General features: G+C 45.9%; 1 protein-coding gene across 1 annotated transcript in view; it reads left to right on the forward strand.

Moving 5' to 3' along the window:
- LOC134227381 (uncharacterized) overlaps positions 1–23,227 on the forward strand; it is an 831,489-nt gene that overhangs the window by 338,365 nt on the left and 469,897 nt on the right. Inside the window, exon 3 of the mRNA XM_062708800.1 lies at positions 6,762–6,807. Within this exon, the coding sequence (XP_062564784.1) occupies positions 6,762–6,807 (46 nt within the window). The remainder of the gene's footprint in view (positions 1–6,761; positions 6,808–23,227) is intronic.

Genomic DNA, 23,227 nt, shown 5'->3' on the forward strand with positions numbered 1-23,227 from the left:
TTGCTACTATTAGGTTTTAACAAGGATTTCAAAATTTTCCATAACTCTTTGCTGTTATTTTGATGCTGATCAATTTTCCTCTGAATATATTCGCATCTCGTTTTTTTCAACATATGCGAATATTTATTACGCGCGACCTGATACCTTTTCCAATGAATAGCATTATTACTTCTACAAAATTTTCTGTACAATTTGTCCCTTTTACGTTTGAATCGTAAAAGATCCAGATTGTACCAGCTGTTCGAGTTTTTCAGAGATACATATTTATGTTCTATTAGATTATTGGTACAGGTTTTCAAAACGTCAGTAAGAACAGCTGATTTTTGATCTAACGAACCGACGTTTGATTGAAAATCCACGTTTCTTGCGACAAGACTCGAGATAGCTTGTTTTGAATATTTTCTCCAGCACTTTAATTTGATAAGATCACTATTATTATCACTATTATCATCTACGTTAATTACTAAAGTTTCATGATCGGTTATTTTCAAATCACAAATCGTTACCGTACTAACGGAATCGAAATTAGAATATACATGATCAATTAAAGTTCTACTGTGCTGAGAAATACGTGTATAATCGAAGACCTTTTGTTTCAAATCAAAAAGTCTGCTAACCGTTTCAAATGATTCGAATTATGGATGTCACACCAATTGATATTAAAATCGCCAGCGAGTATATTTAATTTACTAGGATCTATGAACATCTCCAACCAGTTCTCCAAAATTTCAACAAATCGCTGGTCATTTGAACTGGGAGAGTGATATAAAACTCCATAGTTACCCATCTTCATGCCACGTTCAACTGCAATGCCTAAGAACCAGTTACCATCACAAACTTCGTTCAATTGAAGCTTGAATTGGACCGATTCTTTGACATAAATAGCAACACCGCCAGTGTGTCTTGAATGTGATAAACAAGCAGCTACACTGTAACCCGGGATACTGTACTGTTCGAAAGAATCACTGTCAACGATATGCGTTTCAGATAAAAAGACTAAAAATGGACGTTTATCTTCTACAAGCTGACGTAATGCAACGTAGTTTGTAGAGAGACCTGCAATGTTCAAATACAAAATATCGAATTTATTTACATTCATACTAGAACTTGGTTGCTATTCATTGAAATGCAAGCTGCTCTTTTTGCGATCAACTAATCTTTTATACACTTTGCATTCAGTACTGAATGCTCCGTGTTTAACGTCCAAATTCGTTTTACGTTCTTGATTCAGTTTATTACAATTAACACATTTCAATACAGATGACGTGCATTCAGATGTCTTGTGAGGTCCACTGCACTTAGAGCACGCGATAGCGTTTTTGCAATCTGTGCTCATGTGCCCAAATTCTCCACATTGGAAACACCTAAGAATACTAATCTCAGGAACAACAAGGCACCGATCAAACCTTATATTTACTTTCTTCGCGGTCAACAAACAGCTATGACTGTCTTTATCGACTTCAATCACAACGTTGTACTTGTTGTATTTGAAACGAGGATTTTCAAACACCCGTATTACTTTTACATCATTGATAGCGATGTCTTCATTCTGATCTTTTAAAATCTGAATGAAGTCATCGGAGGAAAGTTCTCGCTCATGCCCATCACTTTTAACCTTGGCACCGATGAGGGAACAACAGCATTGTAATTTTCACCCAACTCGCTTTGAATGCCTTCTTTCACAACATTAATACTATATCCTGTTGCACACTCAGCAATAATAGAGCCGTTTTTCCGTTTCTAAAGTTACTGATTTTGTGTGTTTTGGATCTAATTTGGTGGTCAAAAATTTCCGAGTATCATCGCTACTCTGGTTGGACTCTTTCGGTTTTATCACTATAACCGGACGAGCCTTACGAACAACCTTCACATCATTAGCGGTCGTACTTTTGTCTTAGCTTTATTACTACTATTACTTTTCATCCCAGTGCACTTCTTCTTAACAATATCCGCGAAACTAACCTTTTCATTAAAACATCATCAGACGCGTCGTCTGCTTCCTGAACCTTTCGCTTTTTACCTCTGGGATTAAGTGCCGACTCCGAAGTCGAACGAGATGAACCTTGCATTACATTCATTGCATCTACTTTACTGCGCGCATAAAATTGTAAAATGAACCTTTCATATTTTCCAACTCATTTCCAATTAAATCCCGAAAACCAGAGACTGCATTGTCTAAGGCATTTTGTACCTTTTTCCCCAATTGCTCCATCCTGTCTTCCAACGCGATGTTTATCTGAGCAGCAATATTGTCTCGAATACCACCGATCGAATCAGAGAGTGAAGAAATCTTCTTCATCTCTTCTTCCAACTTTGTGTGTTCGAGAACAGAATATTCTGCTCGCCACAACACTGGCTTGATAAACATTGATCACACTTGAACACAACATTTACATTCTCCGTGACCAGCTTTGCCAATGGTTTGGTCATGGAAGTGCACTTGTAGTGGTACACTTTAGCGCAACCACAACCCGAACAACTCATAGGCAAATCGCTGGGCAGGACCCCCATACCGCACTCACTGCACTCAACCATCTCGCTACTACCTTCACACAGCTCAAACGGTACCAATGCAGACGACACAAAACACAAAGAAACAATAAAGGCGCAAAATGTTACCGGCCGCCAGCTGCTGCTGGGGCAGAAAATCCACAATTAAACGAAAATAACCAGCAGCGACAACCTGTCGGCTAGTTATTTCGATGCAGAAAACACTTGGGCACGCAAAGGAAATATATTTCCCGCGGCACTTGATCAATTTCACACGTTAATTGATTTTTATTTATCACTGCACTGCAGAAACAAACTACACCGTTCACCGTTTCACCAAAAAAAAAAAAAAAAATAAAAAAAAAAAAATAAAAAAAATAAAAAATAAAATATAAATATAAAAAAAAAAAAAAATAAAAAAATAATATAATAAAATAAAAAAAAAAAAAAATAAAAAAAAATAAAAAAAATAAAAAAAAAAAATATAAAATATAAAGCATCCTTATGAATTTGTTCCAAAATAAACATGTTCCTTTGAAAAACAGGTGTCCACTTTCTTTAATGAACAGTCCTTACTCGCCCTTTTTGACCAAGGAGTATTTGAAACATTTTTAACTTTTAAATTCAAATCTCGCCCGCGTATTTTTAATCTTGATTTAAAATATTTTTGTAACCACATAGTTACAAAGTGAGAATTTAGAAGTGATATGTGAGAAATGAGAAGTGAGAAATGAGAAGTAAGAAATAATTTGGTAGATGTGAGAAGTGATAAGTGAGAAATGAGAAATAATTTGTGAGAAGTGAGAAGTGATAAGTGAGAAATGAGAAGGGAGAAGTGAGGAGAGTGAAGTAAGAGAGCGAGGAGTGAGAAATAAGGAAGAAGAGATGAGAAGTGACAAGTGAGAGCTGAGAAGTGAATAGTGAGAAGTGAGTAATGAGATAAATATGTGAGATGTGAGAAGGGGAAACTGAGAAGCGAGAAGCAGTACGTAAAAAGAGGAAAGTTAGAAGTAATAAGTGAGAAGTGACAAATGAGAGATTAGATACAATAAGTGAGATTTAATATAGGAAAAGTGAGAAGCGAGAAGAGAGAAGTAGGAAGTACGTAGTGAAAAATGAGAAGTGTGAAGTAAGTAGTGTAAAGTAAGAAGTGAGGAGTAAGAAGTGAATAGTGAGAAGTAAGAACTGAGAAGTAAGAAACGAGTGGTGTGATCCGAGAAGCAAAATAAATATGTGAGATTTGAAAAATGAGAATTGAAAAACGAGAAGTGATAATTGAGAGCCGATAAATGAGAAGTTATAAGTGAGAAGTGAAATTTAAAAGTGAGAAATTCGATACGAGAAGTGAGATGTAAGATGTGAGAAGCGAGAAGTGAGAAACGAGAAACGAGAAGTGGTAGCCGAGAAAAAGGTTGGAGGCGACAAATGAGAAGTGAGAAATTCAATACGAGAAGTAAGATGTGAGAAGTGAGAGGCGAGAAGTGAGAAGTAAGAAGCCAGAATTGAATGGAGAGAACTGGGTTGTGAGAAGTGAGATGGGATAGTGAGGAGCGAGAAATGAAAAGTACACACTTACCTCATTTCACCGTATTCGGTAAATTTTACCGAAATCTCAACAGCAGAACTGTTCGGTAATTTATTTTACAGATTTTTTGTAATTCTTTCCATTGCTCAACTGTCAAAATCACCGAAAATCAGTTAAATTATTTACCGAACAGTTCTGCTGTTGAGATTTCGGTAAAATTTTACCGAATTCGGCGATTTATTTTAAGTGTGTAGTAAGATGTGAGAAGGGAAGGCAAGAAGGGTGAAGTTAGAAGATAGAAGTAGGGAGTGAGAAGCGAGAAGTGCAAAGTGAGAGGTGAGAAGTGAATAGTGAGAAGTTTGAAATGAGATAAAGATGTGATATGTGAAAAATGAGAAGCTACAAGTGGGAAGTGAAATTTAGAAGTGAGAAGTGAGACATTTGATACGAGAAGTGAGATGTAAGATGTGAGAAGTAAGAAACGAAAAGTGATAAGTGGAAGCCGAGGAGTGAATGGAGAGAAGTGAGTTGTGAGAAGTGAGTTATGAGAAGTGAAGAGTGAGAAATAAAAAGCAATTTGTGAGATGTGAGGAGTAAGAAGGGACAAGAGAGAAGTTAGAAGGGAGACGTGAGGTGTGTGATGTGTGATGTGAGAAGTGAGAAGCAAAAAGTTGAGAAATGAGAAGTGAGAATCGAGAAGTGAGAAGTGAGAGGCGAGAAATTTAAAGTGAGAAGTGAGATGTGAAATGTGAAAAAATGAGATAAAGATGGGAGATGTGAGAAGTGTACCACGCGAATATGACGTCACAAGTTTCATTGCTTGGATTGCAATCGTGGCGTCATGCTCGTTCAGCTACACTAGTTGAGAGTTCGTTTGGCTACCCTCGTCTTCGCCTCAGCTCGTCTATAGAACCTACAGTGTCTATAATCTTACTTTCCGATTTGGGTACAATATTTAGACCACTACCCGGGCTGTGGGTGGTCGTCGAGTAACCCGGTAATATTAATGAGTTCGCAAGCGAAAAGCAAGCAGAACATCATTAATGAACTGAAACAGAACCTTCTGGTGTTCGAGTCGTAAGACAAGAACAGGACGCTTTTATCAGCCACCCGGGAGAAGCGAGAAGGCCGACAAAGGTGCCACAACTGAAGCCTTCTCCTTCCTTGGAACTTTTTAGTGAAGTCGTTTTTTACGCGGTTTTTGGGATTTACGCGGTTTTGATTTACGCGGAACGTATCCCCCGCGTAAAAACCGACTCCAGTGTATATTATTTTCAACGCTGATTGAAATTTGTGTAACGTAGAGGTGAGTTAGCCTAGGGCTGAAAACCTCTCAAATAAAGACAAAAAATGTGTAAGTTCGCAGAACCAGTAAGAACCGTAAGAACCAGTGGAACTTACTCAGAATTTCCCGATTGATATTCTCAAATCTCTTAAAAAAAACAAAGAATTTTTCGTGACAATACCTATTGAACTCTTAAAATTTCTCAGCCAAATTGCTGAAATGTTATTTTCGGAAAAACGTAATTTTTGGGGAAATATCATGTCGAGCAAATGTGTAATGTCATTTTCCAAAAAAAAAATAATTTGATTTTCGAGAAGATATTGCCATTTTCGGGGAATTGTAATCTTCGGAAGATTGTTTTCTTCAGAGAAACAGCACTCACGGGAAATGCAATTTTTGGATAAATGTCGTTTCTGGGGATATGTCAGTTTTGAAAGGAATGTTATTTTAGAGAAACATCATTTTCGGAGCATTGTCTTTTGCCGAAACGTCCTTTTCGAGGGAACGTAATTCTCTTTCATTCTGTATGCCAAAAGTGGGTTTCGCGTTTTGCTACGATCTTGTGCATTCATCTTTCCGTAAATGTGATTTACGTGAAAATTTTCTATTTTCGGGGAAATGTCATTTTCTGGAAAATGTAATTTTCGGGGAAATTACGTTCTCGAAGAAATGTCATTTTTAAAGAATATTTTTTTCAGGGAAATGTCATTATTGAGGAAAAGTTGTTATTATTGGAGAAATGCCGTTTTCAGAAAAATGTCTTTTTCAGGGAAAAAATATGTTCGGGGAAATGTCATTTTAGAATAAATGTCATTCATGGGAAAATGTAAGTTTCGGGCATTAATTTGCCAAAATCGTTGCAATCGTTCTCGACAGCAAGCGATTTACCCAGCATGTCTCAGTTACCATCGTCAAGACAAACGCTATGCTTGGATTCTTACGGCGTAACACAGAACAGTTCAATTATGTCCATGCACTCAAATCGCTGTATTGTGCATGCACTCAATTAAGTCAAACTTTCAGTCTGTGCAATCTGATACTTGTTAATACAAATACGCATATGACGCATTAATATATGTATAAAAAAAATACGACAAAAGCGGCACATCCACATTGCACATGCATGGGCTAATTATGTTATGGTTATCTCTGCTTTTTTTGCTTTATTTACGTGATTTTTAATTTAACAAAAATTCATCACAGGAAAGTGTTAGCTCTGTATTTATTAACTTAAAATTATGCGTGAAACTAATTCAAGATTTCAGTCAAATCGTGCACTTTCTGTGCGGGAGTATTTATTACCCTTTAAACAATTATTACAACAAAACCAAACAAAACTCGTAAATATGGATCCAACAATTGAACTACATCGATAAATTCAACAGTTATCTGTTGAATCTCTTGAACTTACTTCACTAACCGCTGCTTCTACCTTTTTCTCTTTTTTTTCTTCATTTGCAGTGGAAAATCCGATGGGGAGTTGTTACGAAGCTATCGCCAGCAGCAGGTAAGCCAACAACACACAACCATAATCGGGGGAAAAGTTTCACATTCTCCAATCAAGCAATTTTTATTATCAAACCAACCATCGCTCCGATTCCGGCTGTCAGAACTGTACCGACGAGGACGACCGACTGAAATGCGAGCGAGTAAACTTTGAAGCTGAAAAGTTTAATGCGCATTATTGGTGGATTCTCAGTTTGTTATCAATGAATCATGCGGCGGCACGAGGCCAGAGGAATAAACTTTTGCTATTCCGCCCGAGCTGAACTACTCCACACCACATGGCGGAAGATGAGTGTGTCCGGATACTCAACCGCACTCGGTCAGGATGGAAACTTTGCTCTTGCCTTAAGAAAATATTAGACACATATTGCACTCCTGAAGCAGGTTAATTGAAGGAATCGATTTATGTATTTATGACTGCAGAAAACTTTGCCTCAGGTGGATCGATATAAAGTTCTCTAATTCGGTTGAGTGTCCGATGGATATTATTTATTTCTAACCGAGGAAAAGTTAATACCTTGGTATGAACTTAATACCCCTCGTCGTACGTGGTGATACTCGAATCGAACGATGGTGGACAAGGCTCGTCGCTGAGCTTGGCAAATATTTGCTGTTGCTTCCACTTCAAACATCTTGCCACAATTATTATCGGCTTACGGAAAACTTCATCCTCAATTATTTAACTCGGTTCCCGAGCAAATCACTGGACAAGCAAATTGCGGCCGCTCGTTGCTGCCACGCCTCCTTCACTGATTGTTTGTTACAATAAAGATTTCATACTTTTTTGTGCGACTCTTTTGCTTGTAATCCGGGCTGCTTCGTGTCTTACCTTTATGGCCTGAGTACTTGAGCAAACTGTCCAACCCTTCCTGCGCTGCACTGTCAGGCCATTCTTGGCTGCATCGCAGCAAATATCTACCGGGGGACCGATTCGCTGGAGCAAACTTGTTCCCGGGAGGGGGAAAACTATTATTATTAACTCTTGTTTCTCTATGCGACAAACTATAAATATTTGTGATAAGTTTTATTATTTCCTGCAGCAGCAAGTCTATAATGGCGGTTGGCAGAACGAGGTACATATTGCTAGGCCAGTTGACATGATCGGCAACGACAGCCGGATTGCTGCTCCGGTGTTTTCCCATTTTCTTTTTTTGCCGAGATACATAGCTCGGTGCGACAGTAATCTGAAAATTGAAAACGCTCGTGAAATACGAAGTACACTTTTAGCTGATTATTTGACTTTATGAGTTGCGGAATTCCAGATGCAGTTAAATATAAATGATATATTAAAAACTAAAAATGCCAATAGGGAAAAAAGTATTATCAATTGTTAATAAGTTTACAACAGTTTTGTAAGGACTTGATGCTGCAAAATGTTGGAACATATATCAATTGGTGATTTAGTTTTTAGAACGTTCGAATTCTAAAAGGGAACATTTTGACAGTACTTTATTAAATAGGAATGATCTAATTTTTTCAGCATATTTTCACTTGATAAAAAATGTATGTACCAAGTAATCAAATATCTATATATGGACTCGTAAATCTACTACCAGTGTATCTTTTGCCAAAGTCAATGTAAGAACTTTAAAATTCTGATTTACTTTGCTCTAGCAGGTCAGCAGTATCTTAAAGCAGTATTTTCAATCCCACCATCAATAACCCCCTGACATTTCAACACATTTCAACACCGCCAAACCGACCGGAGCTGACCGTAGAAGCTCGCCAGGAAACGTGGGACACTTGGAATCGCTTCCGATCTGTCCGTGTGAATGAAACCAGTCCGAAAGCGACAGCCACAATTCCAAAGCTAATCCGCATTTATTGTGTGCGAACGGAATGGTCTGGTCGGGTTTCCTTCTGTTCGTTTTCCAGAAGAAGGAAAATCCCTCTCAATTGCAAAAGTGGAATAAGAAGCGTCCAAAGGAAAATTGATTGAGCGTTCTTTCCGCAGCGTCGTCGCTTACTTTTTCGTGTGCTTGCTGTTAGGAAGCGGATTGATTCCTTGCAGGACCTTTGCAGTGTGAGCGTGATTGGTCTATTTTTCAAACTCAAGCAAACTGTGTGCAGGAAGTGTCGCCGGATCCGAGTCCATAAGACATTAGAGCGTTAGTACAATGCCGTCATTTTGCTCTGGTTTTTTCTACGACTGAAAATCTAAATGATAATCATTTTTTGAAGAGCTTAACGAATAATAGTAAGACAACTGACAGATCATTTTTTTGATACTTTATAAGAGTGACTATTTATGTTTGATTTTAGGTTCACTCCTTATTTTTAGATCAATTTATAAAACTGCATTTCATAAAAATCCCTAAACTCAACATATTACTCGCAAGGAACAAAGAAGCATTAAAAACTGGCTCCTATTAGAAATTTGTTCCTTCCCATGTGTTTCATAAAACATTCTTTTTACCCCAGTATCACAATTCAAAACGATTATTTTGCAGCAACTCCAATGGGACGGGATTTGGTTGCATATGAACCACAGTGACTGGTATATGATAACTCGGGAATCCACCACCGATACAATTTCGTATTGGTTTGCTTTACCAGCAGTACGTGTATTCAGTTTTTGCTCGGGATACCACTGTACGTTGTTACAGTCGAGTGCGCGCTCGAATAAACACTCTCGTATCAGTGGTTTTTGCGACCGTAAATACGCTAAAAGTGTCCCGCCGGATAGTGTCCGGCACTAATTGCTAATTAGCAATCAATTTCGGTTGATATCGGTGCGTTATATTAGTGAAAAAGTGGTGAAAAGTGATCCCACCGCGTGGCTACAATAAGCCGCCATCGTATTGTTTACGCCCGGCTCGTGTGTTTGATTGCTCCGTTTTCTGCTGCTGTCGGTCGGGTGACCCGAGCAGGAAATACTATCGAAGAAGAAAAAAAAATTTTTGGCGAAAAGTTTTGGGAAAATTTGAGAAGTGCCCAATCGGAATCTGGGGAGTTATACAGTGTCTTCCGAAAGTGTGTGAACACAGTGGTTCACAAAATTTTGCGTACGCTTAAGAAATAACGTCGAAGGAACGAAGAAGGTAAGATCGTCATTTTTATCTTTCTTCCGTTTATTTGGGGTAGGTAACGGGTGACCGTTGCCAATCTTGGGAATACCGACGTAAGCAACATGGCGGCCGCTAGTAGCGGCGACCCGGGAGGATCAGCAAAACGTAGACTTCCGATATTTATGGACCCGACGAACAAATTCGGTGAATTAACGTACCTGCAGCTGATCGGTAAAGGCGAAACCCCACTCCCAAAGAACCCGTTTGTTATTTCAAAGTCCGTAGAGGCATGTGCTGGACCGATCGAGAACGCGAAAACTGAGGCGCAAGGAACCAAATACTCCCTGAGTGTCCGTGACCCGGCCCAAGTGCAAAAGTTACTTAAACTGACAAAGCTCATCGACGGAACCGAGGTAGAAGTGGTATCGCATCCAAACTTGAACGTTAGCCGTTGTGTCATCTCGTGCTTCGAATTGATCGATATGGAGGAAAAGGACATCCTGGTGGAGCTGGTAAATGACAAAGTTGTCCGTGTTCAGCGGATCACCAAAAACCAGAACGGCCAGAAAGTTAATACTCCCGCCCTTATACTTACCTTTGCCAAAACTACGTACCCGGAGCACATCAAAGTTGGCCTTCTACGTGTTGCCACCCGTCCGTACTTTCCAAACCCGATGCTCTGCTACGGATGTTTCAGCTACGGTCATACTCGCCTACGATGCCCCTACGAACGACGCTGCTTCAACTGCTCCGACGAGTATCACGGAGAAGAATGTAACAAGGCACCATCTTGCCTGAGTTGCAAAGGTGACCACCGAACAACCAACCGCGAATGTTCCGTGTATAAAAGGAAATCGAGGTGGTAAAAATCAAAGTGCGAGACAACATCACTTTTCCGGAAGCCCGAAAGCGCGTCAACCAGCAAGCTAGTGGAAGCTACGCACAGGCAGCAGCACAACAGAACGCCATCGAACAAAAGCTGAAGGAGCTAGAAACGGCCATGATTAAAAAGGACAAGGAGATCGCCAGACTGCTGGAAGAAAGCAAGCGGAAGGATGAAAAGATCGCCCAAATGATGGCATTCATCAAACAAACGAAGCAGCAAGCCAGTCAACCCAAACAGAGCCTCACTAGCGAAACAACCGTCAGCCAGGAAAAATCACGTGACCAGCAACGACCAGTCCCCACGACAACAGGCCCTTTCACCCGATCGAGAAACAATTCTCCAGCCGCTCAAGAATCCAAGCGCGGGCGTCGCGAAGTATAATTACAACAAACCGGTCATTTCCCCAGATCTGAGTCCGCCGCCTCACGGAAATGGATTTCTCCAGTGAGGAGTCGGAGATACCGGAGACCTATCCTAGCCAAGGTATTCGATAGCTTCACCCCCCAACATCGCATGAACTCCAATGATGACCAAGGCACGAACACGGACAACGAGACTAATCGGTTCGGAAGTAGGGAAAGTGTAGTACCTTTTCCGACGCAAGTACGGCAGGTTGAAGGAGTCATCCGGGACGTCTTACCCCAACCCGTTGATGGCGAATTCACCTCCGTAGCCGATGGACACACTGATTACACCACGATACCGGAAACTTGGGATAGACGGCAGGGAGAAGGGGTAGCCCTTCTTTGCCCTGGCCGCCGCCCTACACTAACGACCATAGCGAGCACAAGAACTAAAACCACAAACAGCATCATGACATCGACATTCCGGGATAGACGGCAGGGAGGAGGGGTAGCCCTCCTATGCCCTGGCCACCACCCTACACCAGCAATGGAGCATCCAGCACCTACGTCCGATGAAAGCGGCATAACCAACAACGAAGCAGTAGACATAACTACACAAAGCCTTTCCCCAGTGCCGGCTGTTGCCGGTAGATCTGGAAGCAATCGTGTAGTAGTTTCGGCAACGGCTGGCACTGTGGGGCAAGACGTCCCACAGGTCAGTACTCGCTTTTTCCACCCGTGTGCATATACTCTCCCGAAAACCCTTTCAGGCCAACAACACATCACAGCAGTTACCTCACCCGGAGAAGGCCCGTCACGTCGAAGAAATATTACACAAAGCGCATCCCCAGTGCCGGCAGTTGTCGGTATTGGTAGAACTAGTGTAATGGTTTCGACAGCTGCTGGCACTGTGGGGCAAATCGTCCCACAGGCAAGTTCCAGCATCGCTCAGGTTTCTGCCGAGGTTATCGCACCATCCTTTTCTCCCACAGTCAACCCGTCGACAAGAAGAACATCCACGTCGTCGTCCGTCACTTGTTCCGTCACAGACAGCCGCTCTGGCGGCGTTTTCGCCCTACAGTGGAACCTGCGTGGCCTCAGGGCCAACATCAGTGAATTGAAGCTCCTCATCGCCGATCTCGAGCCATGCGTCGTGGCACTGCAGGAGACGAAAGTTAACCAAACGGTCGTCCCACCAGATTTCGTCGGCAGGCGCTACACGTTGCTTCTGGAATGGAACAGTGTACATTACTGGCAACACGGGGAAGAAAGAAAGCATACCGTTCGAGCGTGTGCAGATTGACACCACCCTGCACCTCATCGCTGCACGCATCCACGCGCCGATCCAAGTAACGGTAGTGTCTGTCTACATCCCACCAAATTCTACGCATATTCAGGCCGCATTGGGTCAGTTATTTGAACAGCTGAAAGGTCCAGTGCTGTTTCAGGGAGACTTCAACGCGCACAATCTCGCGTGGGGGTCTCACCAATCGAACGCGCTCGGCCGATTTATCGCCGAGAACACATTGACGCACAACCTAGTCATATTAAATGACGGTTCACACACCCGCATCGACCCGGCCACCGGGAATACCTCGGCTATCGATGTGACCATCTGCTCAGAGAATCTGGCCCGCAGGTTCATTTGGCGAACTATGTCGGACACGCACAACAGCGATCACTTCCCGATCACGGTGTCCATTCCCGGGTGGTCGAATCAACGAACGATACGACGCAAATGGCTCTACGATCACGCGGATTGGTCGCTATACGAGCGACTTACGGCAGAAGCCATCCGATCAGATACCGAATGGGATATTCAGAGCTTCACAGAGAGTATTATAGCAGCAGCGACGAAGGCTATTCCACGTACCAGCGGGCGGATTGGACCGAAAGCGGTACCGTGGTGGTGCCCCGAAGCAAAAGCGGCGATCCGACAGCGGCGAAAGTGCCTTCGATCTCTCCGACGCCTACAGCAAGGTGATCCGAACCAACCTGATGCGTTGGCGAAATTCCAGGAGGCACGAGCAGCGGCACGAAAAGCGATTAGTGAGGCGAAGGAGCAGTCGTGGGAAAATTTTGTGGCGAAAATATCACCAAGCAGCACGGCGACCGAACTATGGCGGACGGTGAATACCCTGCGTGGCAACCGACAACAGCGTCCGGTAGTGCTCAAGCGAGCGGACGGGTTTACGGACGACCCCGAAGAAGTGGCAGAAGAACTGGCAAAAGTCTATTGCGAAAGATCGGCGACTTCCAGCTACCCTCCATCGTTCCAGATGGCGAAAGCGGCAGCTGAACGAAGGTCCATAGACGTTTCGCACAACAACGATGATGTGTATAACATAGATATCACCCTGAGCGAACTTCTGTGGGCCCTCGACAAAGGGCGAGGTACCTCAACAGGCCCAGATTCAATTGGGTACCCTCTGCTGCAACGACTTCCTATTTCCGTGAAAACGACACTCCTCGATCTGCTGAATGACATCTGGCGCAGTGGCGAGTTTCCCGCCAGCTGGCGGAATGCCATCGTCGTTCCCATCCGGAAGCCGAACTGCCACGATACCGGTCCGAATGCTTTTCGGCCTGTCTCGCTCACCAGCTGCATGGCGAAACTTCTTGAGCGAATCATTAACCGGCGACTGATCACCGAACTCGAGTCGAGTGGACGACTCGACAAGCGCCAGCACGCTTTCCGGGCAGGACGCGGCACCGACACATATTTCGCCGAGCTTGAAAGGTCGCTGCCTACCACCGACGAGCACTGTCTGATAGCGTCCCTGGACCTATCTAAGGCCTACGACACCACCTGGCGACACGGCATCCTGCGAACCTTAAAGTCTTGGCGGATACGTGGTCGGATGCTTAACCTACTGCAGAGCTTCCTCTCGGAGCGCACCTTCCAGGTGTCTATAGGAGGACACATGTCCGGAGAATATCCGCTGGAGAACGGAGTACCACAGGGTTCCGTTCTTTCCGTGACGCTGTTCCTCGTTGCGATGCAGCCTATTTCGAGTTCTTCCGGTGGGCGTCGAAATCCTTGTGTACGCAGACGACATCATCCTCGTGATTCGAGGGCCAAAAGGACAAGGCTTATACCGAAAACTGCAAACTGCGGTTAAAGCTGTGGACAAGTGGGCGAAGAGCGTTGGTTTCCCCATATCGGCGACGATTTCGCAGACATTTTACTGTAGCCCCAACGCGTGTGGAGAGCCAGAGAAGCAGATCACCATTGACCGAACTGCCATTCCAAAAACCAACCGTCTGCGAATCCTGGGCGTCACTCTTGACCGAACATTAACCTTCAAGCCGCACTGTACAGCGATGAAGAAAGCATGCGATTCCCGGTTAAGGATTCTCCAGATGATCGGAACAAAACTGCCGCGTGGCAATCGTTCAAAGTTACTGCAGGTCGGCTCGGCGCTAGTCACTTCGAAGCTGACGTACGGAGTGGGACTAGTGAGCCGAGGAGGGCCAGACACACTGCAGACACTCGCTCCTGTATACAACAAAATGGTTCGTTACGCTTCCGGAGCGTTCGTGACCAGCCCGATCATCTCGGTCATGGCCGAAGCTGGAACCCTTCCATTCGAACTACTGGCAGTTCAAATCATCGCTAGGATGGCCATCCGGATTTTATCTAAAAACAGCAACAACAGCACTCTACCGTTAATCCGACGAGCGTCGGACCGGGTACACGAACTTACGAGAACAGCGTTTCCCGCTATCGGCCAACTAGTGAGGCAGAGCGACCGTGTGTGGCACGCACGAAAACCGTCGATTGTGTGGGATGTGAAGAGAAGTGTGCGAGCTGGCGATCCGCCGGATAGAGTCCGACCAGTTGTTCAACAGCTGCTTTCGACCCGGTCCCATAGGTCGTCAGTAGTCTACACCGACGGCTCGAAATGTGAAGATACTGTTGGAGCCGCATTTTACTCGACCGGCCTCGCAGGAATATTCAGCCTTCCAGAGGCATGCAGCATTTTCTCTGCGGAGGCGTATGCCTTGAAGAAAGCGGTATCAATCCCCAACGTCGGTAGTGAGATCGTGGTTCTCACGGACTCGGCCAGTTGCCTGTTGGCACTAGAGTCCGGGAAATCAAAATATCCATGGATCCAGGAAGTCGAAGAGAAGGTCCGCAACAAACGTGTTCGATTCTGTTGGATCCCTGGACATGCCGGCGTGAATGGAAATACCGAGGCTGATCGATTAGCGAACGAGGCGAGGAGACAACCGGCCATAGATATGCCCATTCCGGGTGAAGACGCGTTAAGAGCGGTAAAGCAGGCAATTCGACTCCGATGGGATCACCAGTGGCACGAAACAAGGGACTCGAAACTGAGGGAAGTGAAGTACGACACAAAAAATGGGTAGACCGAGGTAGTGCAGCTGACCAACGTGCGCTTACGCGACTTAGGATCGGCCACACTCGGCTTACCCACACATTTTACTAAAAAGACCCGCCGCCCACTTGCGAATGCTGCGGTTCTGAAGTGAACGTACGACACATCATCCTGCATTGCCGGAAATACGAGCAAGAGCGACAAAGAAACAATATCAGCACTACCAGCCTGACCGATGCCCTGGGAAACGATGAAGAAAGTTCGACGAAGCTGCTGGCATTCCTGCACCAAACTGGGCTGTTCAGGTATCTGTAAAGAGAAAGCAACGAAGACATCGACACTACACAAAGCCTTTCCCCAGTGCCGGCTGTTGTCGGTGTATCTGGAAAGAATCGTGTAGTAGTTTCGACAACGGCTGGCACTGTGGGGCACTGGCACCCCACAGGTCAGTACTTGAATTCTCCAACCGGAAGCAGATACTGTCTCGCTTAAAATTCCAGGTCACCACCAAACTTCAACCATCCTCCGACCAGAAAACGGACGTCCCACCGGAGAAATATCACACAAAGCACATCCCCAGTGCCGGCTGTTGTCGGTATTGGTATAACTAGTGTGATGGTTTCGACAGCAGCCGGTACTGTGGGGCAAAGTACCTCACAGGCAAGTTTCACCTAAACATTCCTATACGGATACTACCGCGATACACTATTTCCACAGCAAATCCTGGATGAAGAGCACATCGTCATCATCGCACCGGCTCGCTCCGACATTTCGAAGTGAACAAAATAATAAACATAAGTGGAAAGAGAGAGAGAGAGAGAGAGAGAGAGAGAGAGAGAGAGAGAGAGAGAAAAAGAAGATCAAATGTGATCGTAATGCCAAAATTGTATTTCAAAACCCCACTGCCTGACACGAATGCGTCTTTCTGGTGTAAAGTATCATTAATAAACAAACAAACAAACAAACAGTACGTGCATTAATGCGATTGTGAACATCTTTACTTCTGTTTATGAATAACCGACACCTTCGAACGAATTTTGATCCATCGAATGATGTTCCCCTCTGATACTAATGGCGTCAACAAGAAGGCTAACCATCAGTGTCCTATGACCCGAGCAGGATTCCCTTCGCAATGGCGTCAACAAGAAGGCTAACCATCAGTGCCCTATGACCCGAGCAGAATTCCCTTCGGAATCCGAGAAGGATTCCCTTCATAATCCGAGCAGGATTCCCTTCGGAATTCGAGCAGGATTCCCTTCGGAATCCGAGCAGGATTCCCTTCGGAATCCGAGCAGGATTCCCTTCGGAATCCGTGAAGGATTCCCTTCGGAATCCGTGAAGGATTTCCTTCGGGAGCTGAGCAGGATGCCCTTCGGGATCCGAGCAGGATACCCTTCGGAATTCGAGCAAATTTCCCTTCGGAATTCGAGCAGTATTCCCTTCGGAATTCGAGCAGGATTTCCTTCGCAATCCGAGCAGGATTCCCCTCGGAATCCGAGCAGGATTGCCTTCGGAATCCGAGCAGGATTCCCTTCGGAATCCGAGCAAGATTCCCTTCGGAATCCGAGCAGGATTCCCTTCGGAATCCGAGCAGGATTCCCTTCGGAATCCGAGCAGGATTCCCTTCGGAATCCGAGCAGGATTCCCTTCGGAATCCGAGCAGGATTCCCTTCGGAATCCGAGCAGGATTCCCTTCGGAATCCGAGCAGGATTCCCTTCGGAATGGCGTCAACAAGAAGGCTAACCATCAGTGCCCTATGACCCGAGCAGAATTCCCTTCGGAATCCGAGCAGGATTCCCCTCGGAATCCGAGCAGGATTCCCCTCGGAATCCGAGCAGGATTCCCCTCGGAATCCGAGCAGGATTCCCCTCGGAATCCGAGCAGGATTCCCCGCGGAATCCGAGCAGGATTCCCGTCGGAATCCGAGCAGGATTCCCCTCGGAATCCGAGCAGGATTCCCCTCGGAATCCGAGCAGGATTCCCCTCGGAATCCGAGCAGGATTCCCCCGGAATCCGAGCAGGATTCCCTCGGAATCCGAGCAGGATTCCTCGGAATCCGAGCAGGATTCCTCGGAATCCGAGCAGGATTCCCTCGGAATCGAGCAGGATTCCCTCGGAATCCGAGCAGGATTCCTCGGAATCGAGCAGGATTCCTCGGAATCCGAGCAGGATTCCTCGGAATCCGAGCAGGATTCCTCGGAATCCGAGCAGGATTCCCCTCGGAATCGAGCAGGATTCCTCGGAATCCGAGCAGGATTCCTCGGAATCCGAGCAGGATTCCCTCGGAATCCGAGCAGGATTCCCTCGGAATCCGAGCAGGATTCCCTCGGAATCCGAGCAGGATTCCCTCGGAATCTGGCAGGATTTCCAACCGGAATCCGAACAGGATTCCCTACCGGAATCCTAACAGGATACCCTAACGGAATCCGAGCAGGATTCCCTACCGGAATCCGAGCAGGATTTCCTACCGGAATCCGAGCAAATTTCCCTTCGGAATTCGAGCAGTATTCCCTTCGGAATTCGAGCAGGATTCCCTTCGGAATCCGAGCAGGATTGCCTTCGGAATCTGAGCAAGATTCCCTTCGGAATCTAAGCAAAATTCTCTTCGGAATCCGAGCAGGATTCCCTTCGGAATCCGAGCAGGATTCCTCGGAATCGAGCAGGATTCCCTCGGAATCGAGCAGGATTCCCTCGGAATCCGAGCAGGATTCCCTCGGAATCCGAGCAGGATTCCTCGGAATCCGAGCAGGATTCCTCGGAATCCGAGCAGGATTCCCTCGGAATCCGAGCAGGATTCCCTCGGAATCCGAGCAGGATTCCCTCGGAATCCGAGCAGGATTCCTCGGAATCGAGCAGGATTCCCCTCGGAATCCGAGCAGGATTCCCTCGGAATCCGAGCAGGATTCCCCTCAGAATCCGAGCAGGATTCCCCTCGGAATCCGAGCAGGATTCCCCTCGGAATCCGAGCAGGATTCCCCTCGGAATCCGAGCAGGATTCCCCTCGGAATCCGAGCAGGATTCCCCTCGGAATCCGAGCAGGATTCCCCCCGGAATCCGAGCAGGATTCCCTTCGGAATCCGGTCAAGATTCCCTTCGGAATCCGGTCAGGATTCCCCTCGGAATCCGAGCAGGATTCCTCGGAATCCGAGCAGGATTCCCCTCGGAATCCGAGCAGGATTCCTCGGAATCCGAGCAGGATTCCTCGGAATCCGAGCAGGATTCCTCGGAATCGAGCAGGATTCCCCTTGGAATCCGAGCAGGATTCCCTTCGGAATCCGAGCAGGATTCCCGTCGGAATCCGAGCAGGATTCCCGTCGGAATCCGAGCAGGATTCCCGTCGGAATCCGAGCAGGATTCCCGTCGGAATCCGAGCAGGATTCCCGTCGGAATCCGAGCAGGATTCCCGTCGGAATCCGAGCAGGATTCCCGTCGGAATCCGTGCAGGATTCCCGTCGGAATCCGTGCAGGATTCCCGTCGGAATCCGAGCAGGATTCCTTTCGGAATCCGAGCAGGATTCCCTTCGGAATCCGAGCAGGATTCCCTTCGGAATCCGAGCAGGATTCCCTTCGGAATCCGAGCAGGATTCCCTTCGGAATCCGAGCAGGATTCCCTTCGGAATCCGAGCAGGATTCCCCTCGGAATCCGAGCAGGATTCCCGTCGGAATCCGAGCAGGATTCCCGTCGGAATCCGAGCAGGATTCCCGTCGGAATCCGAGCAGGATTCCCGTCGGAATCCGAGCAGGATTCCCGTCGGAATCCGAGCAGGATTCCCGTCGGAATCCGAGCAGGATTCCCCTCGGAATCCGAGCAGGATTCCCCTCGGAATCCGAGCAGGATTCCCCTCGGAATCCGAGCAGGGTTCCCCTCGGAATCCGAGCAGGATTCCCCTCGGAATCCGAGCAGGATTCCCCTCGGAATCCGAGCAGGATTCCTCTCGGAATCCGAGCAGGATTCCTCTCGGAATCCGAGCAGGATTCCTCTCGGAATCCGAGCAGGATTCCTCTCGGAATCCGAGCAGGATTCCTCTCGGAATCCGAGCAGGATTCCCCTCGGAATCCGAGCAGGATTCCTCGGAATCCGAGCAGGATTCCTCGGAATCCGAGCAGGATTCCCTCGGAATCCGAGCAGGATTCCCTCGGAATCCGAGCAGGATTCCCTCGGAATCCGAGCAGGATTCCCTCGGAATCCGAGCAGGATTCCCTCGGAATCCGAGCAGGATTCCTCGGAATCCGAGCAGGATTCCCTCGGAATCCGAGCAGGATTCCCTCGGACTCGAGCAGGATTCCCCTCGGAATCCGAGCAGGATTCCCCTTGGAATCCGAGCAGGATTCCCCTCGGAATCCGAGCAGGATTCCCCTCGGAATCCGAGCAGGATTCCCCTCGGAATCCGAGCAGGATTCCCCTCGGAATCCGAGCAGGATTCCCCTCGGAATCCGAGCAGGATTCCCCTCGGAATCCGAGCAGGATTCCCCTCGGAATCCGAGCAGGATTCCCCTCGGAATCCGAGCAGGATTCCCCTCGGAATCCGAGCAGGATTCCCCTCGGAATCCGAGCAGGATTCCCCTCGGAATCCGAGCAGGATTCCCCTCGGAATCCGAGCAGGATTCCCCTCGGAATCCGAGCAGGATTCCCCTCGGAATCCGAGCAGGATTCCCCTCGGAATCCGAGCAGGCTTTCTCCTCGGAATCCGAGCAGGATTCCCCTCGGAATCCGAGCAGGATTCCCCTCGGAATCCGAGCAGGATTCCCCTCGGAATCCGAGCAGGATTCCACTCGGAATCCGAGCAGGATTCCACTCGGAATCCGAGCAGGATTCCACTCGGAATCCGAGCAGGATTCCCTCGGAATCCGAGCAGGATTCCCCTCGGAATCCAGCAGGATTCCACTCGGAATCCGAGCAGGATTCCCCTCGGAATCCGAGCAGGATTCCCCTCGGAATCCGAGCAGGATTCCCCTCGGAATCCGAGCAGGATTCTCCTCGGAATCCGAGCAGGATTCCCCTCGGAATCCGAGCAGGATTCCCCTCGGAATCCGAGCAGGATTCCCCTCGGAATCCGAGCAGGATTCCCCTCAGAATTGTACAAGCTTTCATTTCACTGATGTAGGTTGGTTTTTCTTATAATCAACTCCATGAATCCAAAAAAAATTCTAACGACGAAATGTTCAAAAAGTTCATGTCGTAAAAATCTTTGTATGTTATTTATTAATCAGTTCAAAGAAACTTTTGTTAATTCTTTCAATTGATTCAAATAAATAAACTTATAAGAAGTAGCAGTAGTATCATTTTAGAAACATATGTTGGATTGTTTAAGTGGCTGATTAAAACAAAAAATCAACGTTACATTGAATGAATTTCGACAACACCTTTTTATTGCATGTCAGAATCAAAAAAAAACTTGCTGGACAACACACCCACATGGTCCCTTCCAGAGTACCATTTCAATCCATCGCAGGAGTTGTCCAATAGCTACTAATGCAATTCGGAGAGAATAAGTCTTGCGTGATTGCAGACAGACTTTCAAAGGGGGATCGTTCTGCAGAAAGTATAAGCCGAATGAAACCCCTCTTCTGGATAGACAGGAATTTGATAGCCGTATCGATAGTGATACAAGAAGTTAAGCTCATGTCGGCACAAAACAACCCATTCGCTGAGCTGTAGTCAATGGTGACCAAGCCGATAGGCCGACGAGGGAATCGCAAAAGAAATTAGGTTAATGGACTCGCTTCCACTAGGGGGTTGTGCCAATTCCTTACAGGCAGGCAGGCAACCAACTTCGGTTGGATTATGTTGGCAAGTGGTAACCCTACTATGGTCAAAGCCTGATTGAAATGATTTTGGTGCTCAATCTTATTTTTTTTTAAAGATCGCTAGTGGAAATTTATTCTCACACATGCTTTTCGCTGCGGTTATTCTCTCTTTAACACCACCGCAATGTGAAGTGGTGAACACCGAACAGTTTGATAGCGAAAATTTATTTCCCAACCCTTGCCGTGGCTGCTGGCATTTTATTCATTATTGCTTTTTCCGGCTATTCGGTGCGTGGAAATTTATGTTTTATTTGATAAATGTTGTGCTTTCCAATCAATGATTATGTGCGCGCTACCTCCTTCTACGGGACGCAGTTTTTTTTTCTGTTGTTCCAACGGAGCTGGCAGACAGGAAATGCCATTTTTTCATCCATGTCCCGCTGCAGTAAAACACGATGGAAAACAGACCTCGGGCGAATGCAGCGGCCGCCACGTGGTTTACCAAACGCCCTAGGGGTAGCTTGGCATTCGATTTTTTTTATGGAACGACTGGCAGATGCATCAGGTTCGGTTTCGCTACGAGCCAGCCAGATTGAGCAGAACTCGATCCTATGGACAAAGAACAGATTCCGGTGGTAGGCGATGCCCTTCGCTGGTCGAATGGTGCATGTTTGGCTTTGTGCTTACAATTATTTCACAGTTTATTTACATAATTTAATTAAATCGACTCGTTTGCAATGCCATTAAGGACTTCATGGTATGTCTACGGCAGAAATGACTACAAGCTGGTAGATTTTTTCGTGTATTGGTAACGATTTACAATACGCCCAAATGATAGTTTCAAGGACTTTAACAGCCCATTTTCAGAAATGATTCGGTTGTACAAAAGGTTGACTCTCCAGATAGATCTTGCTATAAGGTACAATCTAGTACGTTTCGGCATACTGTTGTAAAATGTTAAAGGATTCTTAAACGAACATCATGTTCAACAAAATGGCTAACGAGGAAAATAGTTTTCTTTGCAGCGCCAACACAAAAGCGAAATCACTTTGGACAATCACGATGTAAATGTCGCTGGTTTCGTTACCCATTTGACATCCTACCACCGTCTACAAACTGGGAAAGGAAACCTATAAAACCAAACAAACAAAAAAAACAATGAAAAGGAAATTTGTCCCTTTTCCAAAGTGGAGCTACTTGCTATCTACTGAGGCGAAACGACAAACGAAAACAGCGCAAAGCAAAGCGTGCGAGAAACTTTCCCATTTTGCTGATAATCGTTTTATTTCAAGTCGTGTCCGTGGATTGCAGCAAAAAAAAAAGGTGAAGGAATTCTTTCTTCCACTTCCTCACCCCCAGGACTACTCTGCTGGTGGTGCATTTGTGAGTTGCAGCGAGCTGGTTTGCAGATTGGGTATTGCCAGCAAAAACAGCAAGATTTTAATTGTTGTTGACGGGGTGTCAGGTGCTTCGGTTTGCAGTCCGGGAAAATGAGACCGACTGATACGGGGGAATTTGCAAAAGTGGATGAATAACATTAAAAACTACCGTCGGACCACAGAGTGGAAGAAAGCTTCAGCGTTAGTAGTTTAATGCGAAGTTTTTTTTTCTCGCCTTTTCCCATCAAGCAAATGTGCTTTTCAGGTTTTCGTCCACAATTCAGATTACTGAACGAGCCATCTGGATCTACTTAGTATAAATTGGTTTCCGAGCTTTGATAGTCTTGGTTGGGGTTTCTTATTACATTTGTGTACATTTTTTGTGTGGATTTTATCTCCACTCTTCCCTTCAAATTCCAGACAGACGCAACATGGGGAATGGATAAAAAAAAGTACAATAAAAGAGTCTTCTACGACACCGTGGTGATTTGACGCCGTCTGGAAAGTTGTGTACAGTACCAGTGCTGCGTCGAAGTTCTGTGCCGACTGCAAGGGTTGCGACACGGCGGGCGGTGATTTGGAATTGGTATCAACTGAACCATGATTCGGGTTTTATTCGAAGGAAGAAAATGTTTGACTCCCTGTACGAAATTTGAACGGGGGAACGCAGCTAACCGGTTGGAATTTTGTTTGCTTCAAGCAACCACTCCAA

This window comes from Armigeres subalbatus, chromosome 3, assembly GCF_024139115.2.
Source record: "Armigeres subalbatus isolate Guangzhou_Male chromosome 3, GZ_Asu_2, whole genome shotgun sequence".
In the NCBI taxonomy this organism is placed as follows: domain Eukaryota; kingdom Metazoa; phylum Arthropoda; class Insecta; order Diptera; family Culicidae; genus Armigeres; species Armigeres subalbatus.